This window comes from Danio rerio, chromosome 24, assembly GCF_052040795.2.
Source record: "Danio rerio strain M-AB ecotype USA chromosome 24, GRCz13ab, whole genome shotgun sequence".
NCBI lineage: Eukaryota > Metazoa > Chordata > Actinopteri > Cypriniformes > Danionidae > Danio > Danio rerio.
The window spans coordinates 1,422,501-1,439,400 of NC_141044.1; the positions used below are offsets into that span (position 1 = coordinate 1,422,501).

The 16,900-nt window shown below is 39.8% G+C and overlaps 1 protein-coding gene across 8 annotated transcripts in view; it reads right to left on the reverse strand.

Moving 5' to 3' along the window:
* nrp1a (neuropilin 1a) overlaps positions 1–16,900 on the reverse strand; it is a 418,289-nt gene that overhangs the window by 177,400 nt on the left and 223,989 nt on the right. For 4 of the 8 annotated variants that reach the window (XM_087308233.1, XM_087308232.1, XM_087308231.1 and 1 more), the window contains exon 5: positions 9,895–10,273. The exons of the other annotated variants lie outside the window; for them this stretch is intronic. In XM_087308233.1, coding sequence (XP_087164359.1) covers positions 9,895–9,975 — 81 coding nt within the window. In that variant the 5' untranslated portion in view covers positions 9,976–10,273. The remainder of the gene's footprint in view (positions 1–9,894; positions 10,274–16,900) is intronic. 8 annotated transcript variants of the gene reach the window in all.

Below are 16,900 nucleotides of genomic sequence, written 5' to 3' on the forward strand. Positions count from 1 at the left end.
AGACCAGTCTCACCCTCTTTATCGCAGTAAGATAATGTAAATGATGTTCAGATTGTGTGTTGATTTTACTGTGTATAAGCGCTGCTTTATTAAACATTCATAACTTAATTAACTTTGAAGTAAAACCATATTGGGCTCTAATTCAACAATCTAGACGCAAAGTCTAAAGCGCATGGTGCAAAAACATTAAAGTCATGTCTGAATTTTGCTATTTTAAGAAAGAAAGGATTCGCTCTGCGCCCCGGCACATGGACTAACAGGGTTGTGCTTATTCTCTTAATGAGTTCTGGGTGTGTTTTGAGCATAATGTGCATTAAACTAATCAGAGTCTCATCTCTCATTCCCTTTAAGAGTCTGTTGTGTTGCGTTATGGCACATTTGCTATTTACATGGTGAAAAAATTGAACGCTTCATTAGCGAGAATACACAGTTTAACAGAGCATCTGCAGCGCGAGGATAAAGAACGAGCCTCCTCCATTCAGCCTCTTTACTTTACTCTTTACTTTACTCCTTCACTTTGGTGGAGTGAGGAAACGGTGGAAACTCACTCCACTGAACACATCCATCAGCCCACATATTTAATTTCCTTTGGTAAGTGCAAAGATTTGCATCAAAACTATTTCTAAATTCAGTTCTAATCTCCAGCAAAGGAATAAATGAGCAATAATAATGAAGTGTGCTCAGAAAACTGAGTTATATCCAAACACACGTCCTGTTCTTATCCACATATGCTGATGCAGACGCCTCCAAAACCCCACAGGTGGACACATCTACACTTGTCATTATTAAATAAACATAAATCTGCAGGTAATCAATAATACTGCTAATAATAATCACATTATAAAAATGCAGATCGTCATGAATCAACTGAAAAAGCCCCCCCAAGGTGAAGAAGGCGTGGAAGCAGTGCTGTTTATATTGATGTAGAAAATCATTTTAATCCTTTAATTGTGTTCATCTGTAAAGATATTTGTGTGTTGCTGATCATCCTGTCTGTATTCAGCAATGTGTACGTGCTTGGACCTGCATAGGCTCATAACCAACACACACTGCTCAGGACATTAGAGCAGCTTTTAGTTAATCAATGGCGAAGTCTATTTCAGTTGCTACAAGTAGCAACAATGCGCCTTAACACACCTTCTTTATAGACCAGCACACCCAACTGTCCACAAAATAGATTTGCTATTTAAATAACGTGGTGCAAAACGTGAAAATTAGGGCTGTGCTGGCCTGGAAATAGCAAAAAATCACGCCAAACACATCTTGTGCCGTATTGCTGAGGGTGTATGTTTCCATTGTTTCTGATCGGCTTCTTCTCATCAAGAAGAATGTTACTGATGTTTTTGTTACGCTATTACTCATTTTACCCCTTTAAAGTGAGCAAATAATGACAGGATTTTCTGTTTTTCATCAGAGAAAATGCATTTAGAGTCATATAGTGCCAATATTATTACTGTTTTGCAATAAACAGCAGCAAATGACATATTACAATTAGTGCAGCCGAATAATTAAACATGATTAATCACATCCATAATAAAAGTTCATTCACTTGTTCATTCATTTTCCTTTGGCTTAGTCCCTTATTTAACAGGGGGTGCCACAGCAGACTATTCCAGCATATGTTTTACTAATTTCCAGCTGCAACCCAGGACTGGGAAACACCCAGACACATTCACACACAAACTCATACAACACAGCCAATTTAGTTAATCAGTTCCCCAATCAAGCTCCACACAGAAATGCCAACTGACCCAGGCGTGACTCAAACCAGTGACCCTCTTGCAGTGAGGCAACAGTGCTAACTACTGAGCCACCGTACCCCCCCCCCCCTTTTTTTTATTTAGAAACGATGCACACCATTTCTTCCTTATGATTTGAACTCTTTTCTTTTTTGTACATCAGGGAATCCACTAGTTTATTATGCAGTCATAATGCAACTTTCTGAAAACATCCCAGATGGGGATTTCAAAGAAATGAAAGTGTTTTGAGGCCGGTGTGTGTGTCTGTCTGTGTGTGTGTGTGTCAGTGTGTGTTTTCTCTTTCAAACTGCAAAGCATTGGTGCTGAAAGTCTACATTAAAAGAGCAATAAATCACCAGAGATTGTTTCTGCACCTCAAGGAAACTCGCAGCATTTCCAGCACTTTTTAAAGCGACTTTCTGGCCAAACATTTCTACATTAAAAAAAAAAAAAAAAGAAAAAAGACGTTTGCTGTTTGTTGATACTTCTTATTTAAAATCAGCTGAAACCACCAACCCAGGCTCATTCTGATTTCATACCCCTGTATATACCTCTTGGAGAGTGTCGAATGCGTTCCTGAAGCTACATTTTTTTGCAGTTTTTGTTTTCCTGAATTCACCGAAGGATGCTGTGTACGCTATTTTAGATCTCATTTTCTCTTGCCAGTGTCATTCGCGCCTGCTGTTCTTGCGTGAACAGAGGCTGCTGTTGACTGACTGACCGACCAACCCACCGTCCTCCCTCCTTAAGCCCAACCGATAGTGTTTTTAAAAGCAATCCAGAAAAAGAAAAGACCTCGTCTGATTTTTACCACATGTTCCACTAATATTTTACTTAGGCCACTTTAAGTACAACGTACTAGTACTAGGTGTGACCTCTTTTACCTTCAGAGCTGCCTTAATCCTTCGTGGTATAGATTCAACAAGCTACTGGAAATATTCCTCAGAGATTTTGCTCCATATTGTCATGATAGCATCACACAGTTGCTGCAGATTTGTCGGCTGCACATCCATGATGCCAATCTCCCGTTCCACCACATTCCAAAGCTGCTCTATTGGATTGAGCTCTGGTGACTGTGGGGGCCAATTGAGTACAGTGAATTCATCGTCATGTTCAAGAAACCAGTCTGAGATGATTGAGCTTTATGACATGGTGTGTTATCCTGCTGGAAGCAGCCATCAGAAGATGGAGACACTGTGCTCATAAAGGGATGGACATGGTCAGCAGCAATACTCAAGTAGGCTGTGGCGTCGACACCATGCTCAATTGGTAATAATGGACCCAAAATGTTCCAAGAAAATCTCCCCCACACCATTACACCACCAGCCTGAACTGCTGATACAAGGCAGGATGGTTGCTTGCAAGGCATTTTGATGCTCGTCTTTAAATGCAGCATATTGTTTTAAACATGTCTACATGCCTTAAAGTTGCTGCCATGTGAATGGCTGATTAGAAATTTGCCTTATTGTGCAGTTGGACAGGTGTGCCTAATAAAGTGGCCAGTGAGTGTGTGTGTGTGTATATATATATATATATATATTTATATTAAAAACTGCTTTTATTCTAGCTGAAATAAAACAAATAAGACTTTCTCTAGAAGGAAAAAATATCAGAAATACTGAGAAAAATTCCTGACTCTGTTGTTAAACATTAAGGAATAATGTGTAAAATCTAAACAAATTCCCAGGAGTGTGAATAATTTTATCTTCAGTGTAGATCACACAAGAGAACGGTTTAATTTTGTATAATATTTATTCCTCCTTTCTTGAAAAGCGAGTGCATTGAAGCTGATTTGAAGAGCGTATTTTGACAATGAGTGCTGATAAATAGGAGGCGTCACATATCTCACGTCTTTGAATAGATGTGTGAGGATCTCGGCTGGAGTTGTCACATTGATCTTAAAACAGCTCCGTCCTCTGTGTGTTTCCCTGCCGATGCTATCTGAATTGAACAAATGCGCGTCTCTGTTTTATTTCAGCTCGGGCTTTCATCTGCGCCGGGCCCTTATCTGCGCACACAGAGGAAAACGGCAAGTGTTGTGACATTTATCTTGCTGCGTATGTCTTATCTCTTTATCTCCGCCGTGGAGATACTGTACTGTAAGTGTTTAGAAGAGCAGGAAAAAAAACGAAGAAAATGAAGCTGAAATTAAATGCAGACGGCCGAGGTTGTGGTTCCTTCATTGATCTCCTAAATGAGACGTGAAGCGAGAAGGAACACGAGCATCGTCTTTTTAAAAATAATATTTTATTTAAAATGTTATGCTTTTCCAAATCCACTTGTTTTTGAAACTCAAAAAGTCAGGGTAGTGTGGACGGAAGGCGTAGCAAAACTTCCGCGTTTTAAAACTACGCCATATTAGTGTAAAAGGGGCCTCACTGAAAGAGTGGTGATAAAACAAAATGCTATTGGATGTTTTTTTTTAAAGGGGAGGAGCTTATGTCAAAACATCAAATAAAAATGCGCATTCACGGGACCTTTAAATGGGTGGTCCACTACGATATCATACTTACACATGCTTATTCCAAATATACACTTGTCAGATGTTATTTTAGAGAGCAGGAGTGAGGTCCTCTTCATTTTTCTGTCTGATTCAGGCAGCTAATGCTACTGACAACTACTCTGACAGTATTTACACAGCGCTAAAGCATGCATTTGTAGCGTGACGGGATGACATGGAGCCAATCCGCGAGTCACAGCACATTGTTAGCTGGCCAATCAGAGCCTCTTGAGAGTGGGCCTTTCAGAGGAACTATGAAATATGACAGTGGTTCTCATGTTAGTTGAGTAGCTGTGTATAATCAAATTAAGGTATATGAAAAAATAAGGTGATTTTCTACAAATGAAGCATGAACACACAGCGCTTTGCATTTTATAAACACAACCAAGCCTTAAAAATACACCGTGGTCCACCGCTTTGACTCTGATCAGTTTGTGGGGATAATCACAACCAGTTTGGTCACGGACCCGATTTGTGCACGATTGTTTTCTCCACCGCAGCTCCTGGCTTCCCTGCCCTGTGCTCCATGATGAAAGCTAACAATCGCAGTCACTAAATCTCTCTTGTATCGCACATTTACACACTCCTGGAACAGCTGGAAAGTGTAACCCAAGGCACGTTTTGATGCATGCCATAGTTTGGGGCCGAGGACAATTCCTAAATCTAGTTGATTGAATTCAGACTGCGCTGGGAAAAAAAACGGCTGCGCATTTCACTGGAGACGTTTAGATGATCGACCCCATGCAGCGGCTTTGAAGACTGGAGCAAAACCAGGATGATTTGATAACAAGAGCAGAGATGAGGGAAAGAAAGAGCACAGAGTAAAGCGGGAACATACAAGGAGTTCACATACAGGAGAATGCAGTGATCCTTCATGTTGTCTTCGGCTCTCAGGCCTTAAACATCGGCAGAATTAGCGGAGCCAACAACATTCATCTTGCTGACGCTTCTCTAAAGTCCAAAAACTCTGCTCTGAGATTTGAAAATAAATAACTAAGTCACATGTTGATGTTTTTAATGCATTTGAGTGGATGATTTCTTTTACATTCATAAGCCGCTTACATGAAAACATTATCAGCCAAAAACAGGAAACTTTTGATGTGTTTGTTTACATCACAGGTGTCAAACTCGGTTCCAAAAGGGCCGCAGCTCTGCACAGTTTAGTTCCAACCCTAATTAAACACACCTGATCAAACTAATAGAGTCCATCAGGCTTGTTTGAAACCTACGGGTAAGTGTGTTGGAGCAGGGTTGGAACTAAACTGTGCAGGGCTTCGGCCCTCCAGGAATTGAGTTTGACACCCCTGGTTTACATGATAATGTAGTTTTGGGGATTGAAAATGCAAACAGGTTTCAAAGTGCACATTATGAAAATGCTGCCATTGCATGCCACCCATATAAACAACCTATACGGGAAAATTTGAAAATGGTGACATCATGTATGTGCATAGTGCATGCAAGGTTTCTCTATGATTTTATACATACAGCATGTACAGTTGAAGTCAGAATTATTAGCCATCCTGAATTGTTAGCTTCTGTTATTTTTGCCATGATAATAGCACATAATATACGACTACATATTTCACTAGTATTCAGCTTAATGTGACATTTTAAGGCTTCACTAGGCTAATTAGGGTAAAGTTAAGGTAATTAGGCAAGTCATTGTATAACAGTGGTTTGTTCTGGGACAATCCAAAACAAATATTGTTTAAGAGGGCTAAAAATATTGTCCTTAAAATGGCTTTAAACAACTTAAGAACTGCTTTAATTCTAGCCCAAATAAAACAATTCAGACTTTCTCCAGAAGAAAATATATTATAGGAAATACTGTGAAGAATTTCTGAATCTGTTCAACATCATTCAGGAAATATTGGAAAAAAATCTAGTAATTGTATATGGTTTTATATATTTTAAAGGGAAGCGTGACTAAATAACCACAACAATGGTAGGCTAAAAGCACTTAATAAAATATAAAAATAAAAAATAAATGTCACCAAATATACCTGGGCACCCAAGTAAAGTCTTAGTCTATGCGCAAGTAAAGTGTGTAATGTGTGTGAAGCACTGCATATATAGGAGCATATCACTATCTTTAAATTGTGAAGTTATGATAATCATCATTTACTCACCCTTCTCATATTTAAAACCTGTTTGAGTTTCTACTGTTGAACACAAAAGAAGATACTTTGAATAATGTTGGAAACTGGCCATAGATTTCTATTGTATTTTTTTCTTATTATGGGTGACAATGACTACCATTTTACAACATTCTACTAAATATCTTATCCTGTGAGTTTTTGGAAGCACTTGAGGGAGAGTAAATGGTGAGTACAGTTTTATTTATGCATGAACTATCCCTTTAAGGATATAATTGTAATAATTCATAAAGAGCATCCGGTTGTGTCATACACCAAGAAACACTAATCATGAAAAGCGCTCACCGTTGACTCACGCCAGGATGTTTTCTTGGAATCAGACGTACATGAGTTTCATGTAAACGCTGTGAACTCCTGATCAATAGTGCTAGTTCAGAGACGAAAGCCTCGTGCCTTCCTGATTTATTGCTAATGTCAAAGAAAATGTCATGAAAGGTCTAAAAAATGAAACAAACATACACAACCCGCTTTAATGAAATGAAGAGCAAAACAAACGGTGCTGTCCGATAGCCATATTGATGGGTCTTATCAGAGAGACAGCAAACGGCGTAATATATAGCCAAAATGTCATCAGTCCAATCAGCTCTGCCATCTTCTCCACCAACACTGACTGACGGCCACACAATTAATTATAGACCATGGCAGACCCTCGCTGTTCACCGATACCACATTTATTAATTCCTCTCAGTCTCTTTAAACAACAGGCTGCAGATCTGATGGAGCTACAGTACAGTGAGTGTCTTCAATAGAGCAGTTTTACACACTCTGTGCATCACTATGTTGGCCAGTTATTTTATTTTTTTAATACTAAGTAACCCCATATATGATATTGAGCCTACTGCATATTTCAGAAAATAAAATGCATATTTTAAGACAGATTTTTTCATTGTGCTTATATGTGTGTGTGTGTAAAAAAAAAAAAAAAAAAAAAAAATTATATATATATATATATATATATATATGGTAGTATCAGTAAATTATTTTTAAAAAGCACCATGATTTCCACAAAAATATGAAGAATATTTCTGATGCATCGATGTGGCATACAAAAAAATTCCATTAAAAGCAGTAATTTTATATTATAGATTTTACTCAACGATATAAATAAATGAAAACAAAATAATGAATAAATAAATCAAATCAAATTAAATAATTAAAATTAATGTGAAAAAATAATAAATAAATAAAACAAAATAAAAGTAAATTATTACAATTAAATAAACATAAATAAATAAAATAAATGAAAAATAAATATAAAAAATGAAATAAATTAATAAAAATAAATAAAATAAAATAAATAAATAAATAAAAATAAAACAATTAAAAAGTATGTCAAATGCATGATTTTTATTATTATTTGTAATTTTTGTAATTTATTTTGTAATATAATATAATATTTAGTAATACATTTTTAAAATGGGTAACGTTTAAAAAAATAGTTTAACAAGAAATATTTTTTTCTAGTAGCAACACCATAAAGACCACCACATAAACCTATTCACTGAATTTTTGTGCTTTTACACCAGCACAACACTTACAGTCTACAATGAAAGTTGCGTGTAAACAAACTTCAATAGCAAATAATGGGTGGGGCTTAGTTTCTTCCACAAAGCATTAATTGGATGGTTGTGGTTTGCTATTAGTGGATCTCAACATGAGTGACAGCCTGATCCCGCCCACACACCAGTAAGCACCAATCAGAGATCTAAGGAAGTGATTGTCCTCCAGCATTATGAGGACACATTAATTGGATGAAGGGATGAATATACAGTACATTCTATAATAAAAATAGCAGTGGGCATGATTTAATTTAACATGGAGAGCAATGTGCACATAGAAACCATAGCTACATTAATCAAACCATGATAACACAGAACCATCCATAATTTACCTGTGGTTACTAAGCTCTACAAATACCACTATAGTTACTAGGGAAGGATAATGTCAGATTTTCCTAATGAGGTGATGCATTGTTCGAGACTGTGGTAATTAGCATGTGCACTGTGGTGAGTGTGCCGCTCAGGAAGGTTTGATTGACAGCTGCGCAGATGGCCAAAGTTTAGAGAGAAACCTGGTTGAAATGTTCTGTTTATCATCAGCAGTAAACACACACACACACACACACACACACATACACACACACACACACACACACACACGCACGCACACGCACACACGCGCGCACACACACGCGCGCACACACACGCGCGCACACACACACACACACACACACGAGGGTCATTGTTAGAGAAACACACCTATTACAAGCATCTCACCTAAAAAATCTGGACACACACTCTTTGATATCAGGAGATTTGTGAATTGTGTAATGTCATCGTTAGATTGTAATTCTGTAAAAACTATTGTTCATGCTATTAAAGCATTTTTACACATATGGGACATCTGATATTTGGAGAAGGGTCTGGATGCAGACCTGGTGCAGTGCAATCTGAGCTGCATTCAATGCTTTTTAATGCGCTCACCTAACCCCACCCCTAACCATCACAGTGACATCACTCTCTCCATCGAGTGCATTGTGTCTGATGCAATCTCAGCCTGCATCATAAAGGCTGTACTCAGATACTATTGGATATTTGGCGATTTCGTAATCTTGTATCTAAAAGTTGTTCATTTTTTCATCAGACATATACTGTGTAGACTACTTGTCTACTTCAAGATGACAATCATATCCCTCTGATTAGTTATTGTGAGAATTGTGCCATTATGTCCGACCATGCCTTTTTATTAAAGGGCCACAAAACACTCCTGAAAGTGGGTGTGTCCATCTTTGTTTAGGTGGGAGTGTCGGGGGAGGAAAAGAGGGAAGGTGCATACAAATTTGCATAAAAATGGGAGTTTCCGTTTGGTCATGTGCTGATTTCCACAGAGGCAAAACAAACACAGAAGCAGGGGAGAAAGACAGTGACTGTGTTTACATGGACATCAGTAATCAAATTATTTGCCATTTTCTTAATGTGTGGACTTCAACTGGCACTTTTATTCAGGAACATTTCATGCATGCCCCTCAGAAAAACTAGATAATTGATTTGAGGAACTGCTGGAAGAGTTTTAATGGAATGTTTGGTACCCCAGGGCTTATGGGAGAAAAAACCCTCTGCATATCTCGCTAACTTAGATGCATGCGGTAGGTAGAAGCCGCGCCCATTACACGAATCTGGGTTTTTTTGTGCGTGAATTTGATGTGCGAATGAAGCGAGTAAATGTGCACTCGTCTTTTTATGCGTGAATAACAAGATTTATTCATGCATGCCGCGTCTGGTGTGAACACAGAAATGCACAACAGAAATGCACAACAGTTCCAAAAAAAACTGTGTAGCATTGATAAGAAAGTGTCTGGTGCATACGGAGAGGAAAAGAGTGCGTCCTACAGGTGTTTTGTTAGATATCAATGCAATAACTTCCCTTAACATTATCAGCCAAACAAGTACAAAACCCTGCACAGCTCATCTTCCTCTCTAAAAGCTTCTCTGCTTCTTACCTGTAAGTGTGAGCAGATTAGATCCCTTCTTGAGCAGAGCATCCAAATCCACTCCCAAATGCAGGCCGCCCTCAGAAACATTCAGCTGGCTTTTCACTGCCCTTGTTCTCATTCCCCTGCAGATTTGGAGTCTTGTGTGCGCATGGATGTGTGTAAAGGACTCTTCAAATGGCACACGATGACACAGCAGCTCTGTCATGTGTCCTCATGGCCTCTCCTCTCGCCCGCATGTCTTTCTGGGCAGCACGACACAAAGGAGATCAATAATGGAGCAGTCACATTGCTCCTGTTCAACTCCCTCTGCATCTTGCTCTTCATCCACCACATCCCTTGATGACTAACAGTGTCTGACCTTATTTATAGTGGCCCACACCAGCGTCTGAAAGACAGACCACAGAGAGAGTGTGTCTCAGAGACGGCTGTAGCATGTAGATTTACAGAAATCCTTTAATGCTTTTTAAAAACATTTTCATCTTCCTTTAGAGCATCCCTGTTCCTGGAGAGCCGCCTTCCTGCAGATTTCAGTTGCTACCCATATCAAACACACCTGAACCAATTAATTAGGACCTGAACACTATGTGATAATTACAGGCAGGTGTGATTGATATGGGTTGCAACTGAAATCTGCAGGAAGGCGGCTCTCCAGCAACAGGGTTGGCCACCGCTGCTTTAGAGTATACTGATGCTGTTTGAGCATGAGAGATGCAAACATACAGAGCACTACTTCTGAATGAACTCAAACACCTCAATAGTAGTCTTGACTGTGCTTCTGGAAACAATTATATCTCAACATGGCCAATTAAACAATTCTTGTTCAATGGATCAGTGTCTAGTTGAGATGTGTGATGGGCCGTTTTCATTGAGCAGTCCGGGTTGGTATAGTAGTTCGCATTTATTTCTGTTTCTATTATCTAAGACACCAAAATGGTGAATATTACAATGTTCCTCCATTGGATATACTCTTCAATTCAAGCTCATGATGCTAGTATGTGCTCATATATGCCAGAATTATAGAAGTGCATCTTTATTGTTAACTTTGAAGCTTAAACCTGCTTCACAAATGGCCTGTTTCCACTGAGTGGTACAGTACAGTAAGCATTCATTTCCATTTCCATTGTTAAAAGTACCACTAAACATACCACTATTTGGGACCCTTTCCTAAGGGTATAGCACAACAGTATAGTACCTAAATAGTTCTGATTCCACTATTAAATGGCACCTATGATTAAAATCATCTTTTGTAAGCTGTTTGGACATAACTGTGTGTATGTGTAGTGTGTCTACAGTCATATTGGGGTAATATAAACATAATAGGTCTCTTTTTTTAAATTTCCTGATGGTAAAATAGGATCCAAATCCCTCCCATTTGCAACGTGATGTAGGAGTGCGGTTTCCCCACCCAAGAATGGATTGACAGCCACGTATTAACATGTCTACATTGTAGGTATGGGACGATAACTGTTTCAAGGTATACTGCAGTTTGGAAAAGTCAAGGTTTTAAAAACCACCAAAATTTTCTGTAACACCATTCCTGAGGTATGAGTAAGATTTTTTAGTTACATTTTTTTATTTATTTTTTTAGTACAACAGTATCTCCAGCAGAAAACATATCCAAAGATGTCTTGTAAATTGTAAAGAAATCAGTGTTTTTGGAACTAATGAAGACAGCATAAGTCATGAGACATGTTTACAGCTCCAAAATATTTTAAATCTTTCTCAAAATAAAATATATCGTGTTCAAAGGGGAAACAAGTTTTGTTTTTTACCCAGACATTTAAAAAGAACTTATTTTAGAGCAGTAATCACAATACCGTGAAACAGTAGCACGTATAGCAGTGGTCCTCACACATTTAATTCAGCTATACGGTTGTATTATTGTTAAAATGTTCATCAGTTGAGATGTTTGGCAAAGATGTTATGTATTTGATGCATATAAACCTTGCTTAAAACATAATCAGTGCAACTATCGCATGCGCACTGAGTTGTTAGCCACAGCCATATCACCCTGCAGCCCAAGACCGGTTACTCACTGAAGCTAAGCAGGGCTGAGCCTGGTTAGTACCTGGATGGGAGACCACTAGGGAACACTAGGTTGCTGTTGGAAGTGGTGTTAGTGAGGCCAGCAGGGGGCGCTCAACCCGTGGTCTGTGTGAGTCCTAATGCCCCTGTAAAAGTGAAGGGGACACTATACTGTCAGTGGGCGCCGTCTTTCGGATGAGACGTTAAACCGAGGTCCTGACTCTCTGCGGTCATTAAAAATCCCATGGCACTTCTCGTGAAAGAGCAGGGGTGTAACCCCGGTGTCCTGGCCAAAGTCCCTCTATCGGCCCTTACGATCATGGCCTCCCAATCATCCCCTTCCATCGAATTAGCTCGATCACTGTCTCTCCACTCCACCTATAGCTGGTGTGTGGTGAGCGCACTGGCGCCGTTGTCCTGTGGCTGCCGTTGCATCATCCAAGTGGATGCTGCACACTGGTGGTAGTGTGGAGAGACCCCCCTCATGATTGTGAAGCGCTTTGGGTGTACACAATAAATGCGCTACATAAATAAATACACATTACATTACATTACATTACATTGTTCATGATTAACCTGGATGCACGAGTGCAGAGCACCCCCCCCTCCCCCAATCTGTTTATATATAATGAGTAGAACATTTTTTTCTTTTCTTGGCATAAATTAATACAAGTTCTAAAAGTTGACATCAGTTTATGGTGAATTTAATGAAATCAGTCTTCAATCACTCTCACAGGAACTCTGCATATTGCGAGTGAGAACTGGAATTCGGCGCTCATTCCTATTGGTGGTCTTGCTTAAATAGTGGGCCTTGAAATGATCAGAGTGAAATGAATCCTCCACACATCCCGCCTATGACACTTTACAGGAATGCATTTGGGCTTCTCTGCTTTTGTTCTGTGAAAGATGATGACATGCATGTCAATTCTGCCATCATAAATATGGACTTCTTAGCACAGATAAAAAAATGATGTGGGCTTTTACTGCATTCTGGAACGCATTTCAGATCCTAAAGTCACCGCACACATGAAAGAGGAAAAAACAGACAGTGGGTTGCATCATTTGATTGACAGACATAACAATCTTACTTTGCAATGCCCGAGTAGCCTATAAATAACTTATTTACAGATGAAGGATGCAGGATGCAGAAGAGCAGAGGCTGAGCGTGAACTTCAGACGTTTCGCTTTGGTGCGTTTGATTAAAGGTAACCTGAAGGAGCTCTATTGCGTCTTAAAGGTCCTCCAGAGGTCTTTCCTTTCATCTGCATACGGATAAACAAAAGACGGCGGCGCATTTCTGTTCGGAGGTTAAGTGTGTGCTTCCCCGGCCTTGATCTGAGACAGACGTGTGTGAGCATCTCCATTAACAGTGTGTTTATGTGTGGGAGTGAGTTCGCAAACATGCTGCATCCATTACAAAAGACTGGAGGATTATATGGTGGATATTGACCGCGGTGCTGGCAGTGTTTCAATGTCTTAACTTTACAGCTCTCGTGTGCTGGTCTACAAGCATGTTGGTTGTGCCCTAGTTGTATAGATGCCAAATATTATTGATTTAAAATGCAATCAGATCTACTGTCTGCAAGATTATACTGTAAATATATAGACCAAATAATAATGTGAGCGCTGTTTGTGTTTGGTTGCAGTGGTGCTCCCAGTGGTTGTTAGCTTGTTGCTAGGATGTTTACCAGGCTGCTGCTATCCAGTTTTTAGCACACTGCTGTATGGTTGCGGTAGCGGTAGTTTGGTTGTTGCTAGGCGGTTACCAGCCTGCTGCTATGCAGTCTAGGTGTTAGGACTGCGTTGTTTTGTTTGTGTGTTTGATTTTGATTCTAGTTTGGGGGTGTGCCTTCAGCGCAAATGATGCTGGTCAGCGCCCTTATTTAAACCCCGGCAGAGAGTTTGTCGGGGCCGCTGTCTATTCACTTGGCAGATGGCCAGAGCCGCGCTCCTATTTGGGCATTATGCTCTGTTTCGCATCCATACACTATCACTGACAACATTTACCACATCCATATATTTGCATTTCTCACTGATTGAACATACTGATGCTGATATTTTGATTATGTAATTTAAATTGAGTTAAATAAATCTTCTTTTTGATTATACTTCTCCTTGTCGTCTCCCTTATGTTACATCCCTGAGCCAGGTGTAACACTAGGGCTCGACAATGAGGACTGCCTGATGGCCTGAGACCAGCGCTCGGGACGCTGGATAGTATGGTTTAGTGGCTCAATAGGGTATAAGCAGAGCTAGTGTTTCTTCCCATACTGATAAACTTCTCGTGAACAGTTAATGTGACTTTTTTAAATTTTTATGGTTCCTTTTAAAGCATTGATGTTGTAACGTAATTAAAATACAATTAGTTAAATAGACTTTGACATGCATTTAGTTGCTCAAGCATAAAACGAGACAAAAAGCCGCTTACTCATACACAACCGTCAGAATCGGCAGGATAGCACAGAAGCTCCATTGAATACACTGGGGTAAAACAAATGCTCATATTATAAAGACATGGCGAGGGAATGTAATTTAATGCAGTGCTGCTTGTCATTCTGAGGCCCACTTTATATCGAATATCACTCAGGCAGTGGAGATCGCTGATTTATACAGAAAATAGAACTTAAACACGCTGATTTTGTAATGGCATACAGTTCACCGGAAGTGCTTAACCCAGGTTACCAACAAATTAAAAGTCTTTTAGCATACTTCCCCATATACCCTATAGCAGAGGTGTCCATACTCGGTCCTGGAGGGCCGGTGTTCTGCATATTTTAGTTCCAACCCCAATTAAACACACCTAAAGCAGCTAATTAAGCTCTTTCTAGGTATACTAGAAACATCCAGGCAGGTGTGTTCAGAAAAGTTGGAGCTAAACTATGCACGAAACTGGCCCTCCAGGACCCAGTTTGGACACCCCTGCCCTATGGGGTCAATCCTGCCTTGTCACTAAAGTTCTGTCTCCTGAACACTGTAACATAGGAGTCACCAAACTAGTTCCTGGAGGGCCGGTATCCTGCAGATTTTAGCTCCAACCCCAATTAAACACACCTGAACCACCTAATCAAGCTCTTTTTAGGTATACTAACATCCAGGCAGGTGTGTTCAGGGAAGTTGGAGCTAAACTATGCAGGACACTGGCCCTCCAGGACCGAGTTTGGACACCCCTGCCCTATGGGGTCAATGCTGCCTTGTCACTCCTGAACACTGTAACATAGGGGTCACCACACTTGTTCCTGGAGGGCCGGTGTCCTGCAGATTTTAGCTCCAACCCTAATCAAACACACCTGAACAAGCTAATCAAGCTCTTTCTAGGTATACTTGAAACATCGAGGCAGGGGTGTTGAGGCAAGTTGAAGCTAAACCCTGCAGGGACACCAGCCCTCCAGGGCCGAGATTGGTGACCCCTGCTGTAACAGGTAAAAACAGTCTTCGAAGTGATCATGCATATTAATGAAGTTGCACCGCATACACAATAGAGCGCACAGATTGGTTTGAACCAAGTCTTTCTCATGAATTAATGCTGCACACTTAGAGACGTCACAACGCACTCGCCGGTACAGACATCCACTCTCCACACTGATACATATAAGGATCTAATAGGCGTGACGCAGCTTTAAAAGTTAGTTTCCAACCGGAAGAACGAATTTGCTTAAAATAACAAACGAAACAACCAATTTTCACTTTTTAGTGAGATATATGTGTCCTAACAGTGTTTTTAGCAGTGTGGGACACATATATGACTGTCAACAGCTCAAAACATGTGTTCTGGTGTTTCGTGACCCTTTAAAGTTGTTGCTAGGTGGTTGATAAACTGTTGCAGTGTACTTACTAAGATATTTATTTGAGAGTATTTGTTTTGAGCGGCTTCTGTCTGGCTATAAACCTAGACATATCAAAAAGTCACACTTTACTAATGCTGAAACCATGTTTGTGTGGTTAGATGAGGATAACCACAAAACGTTGTATCCAAAACACTGTTCCCCCCGTTTTAACATTCCTTTGAAGGCGCCGTCACACTGCGATCTGCTCATTTACTCATTAATCTGGTTCTACATTTATTTATTGTGTGGAAATAAATTATACAGCAGAGTTGCCTTTTTCTCTGCCAGATCTGATTCTGTCAAATCCAGCAATACTTTGATCAGCCGTTAATTGGTGAAGAGAGTGAAAACAGGACGTGTGTTTGGGCTTTGTGCATGCAGCAGGCATACGGGCCCCAGACTGGATGATTTATTTGAATTCTTGCCTTTATGCATGCTTAATTGGCAGAGAGGAGAAATGGCTAATTAATGCTGCTGGAGTGATTAAGGACACGAGGGCCGCAGCTTTCAACCTGTCAATTAAACAGGCCAGTCATTGGCGTCTCTCCTGACACACGGAGAATAATCCTGCGCTGCTTAAGTCTCGCTGACTGATACGTGTCAGTGCGAGATTAGTTCGGGAGACATTTCCTTTCTGCTGAGTTTGCTTAGGGATGTTATTTCAAGCTAACTGAGAATTGCACTTAATTTCCATCTGTTTGCGGAGCTGAAGTAGATTTAAGGGTAAAGCCTCTTCGTGTTTCAGCATTTGTCAAATGAAGGCGAAATGAAACACGAAGAGCTGAAAAAAGTTTGATCACACCTGAGAGCAGAAGTGAAGGCTTATGGATCCTTTTTTGAAGACAAGCATGTTTTTGTGTGATATAAGCAAAACTGGGTCTGACACACACACTGCGTTTGACTGAATAATGGAGAGGAGGACTGATCAGTTTTATTTACACGCACTTGTGCATTTTGGAGCAATTATGCAAATGAGTCATTGAACCGATTCATTGAAAGGGACAGTCTGAAAATGAAGCAAACTTCTCATTTCACCATTTTAATGAGGTTTTAAATCAGAAAAGCTATTTAAAAAATGAATAAACGACCAAAACCGCTTCAGCAAATGTACTGATACACTAGCATTCCCAAAACATTCATAATCAAATATACTTTGTTGATTA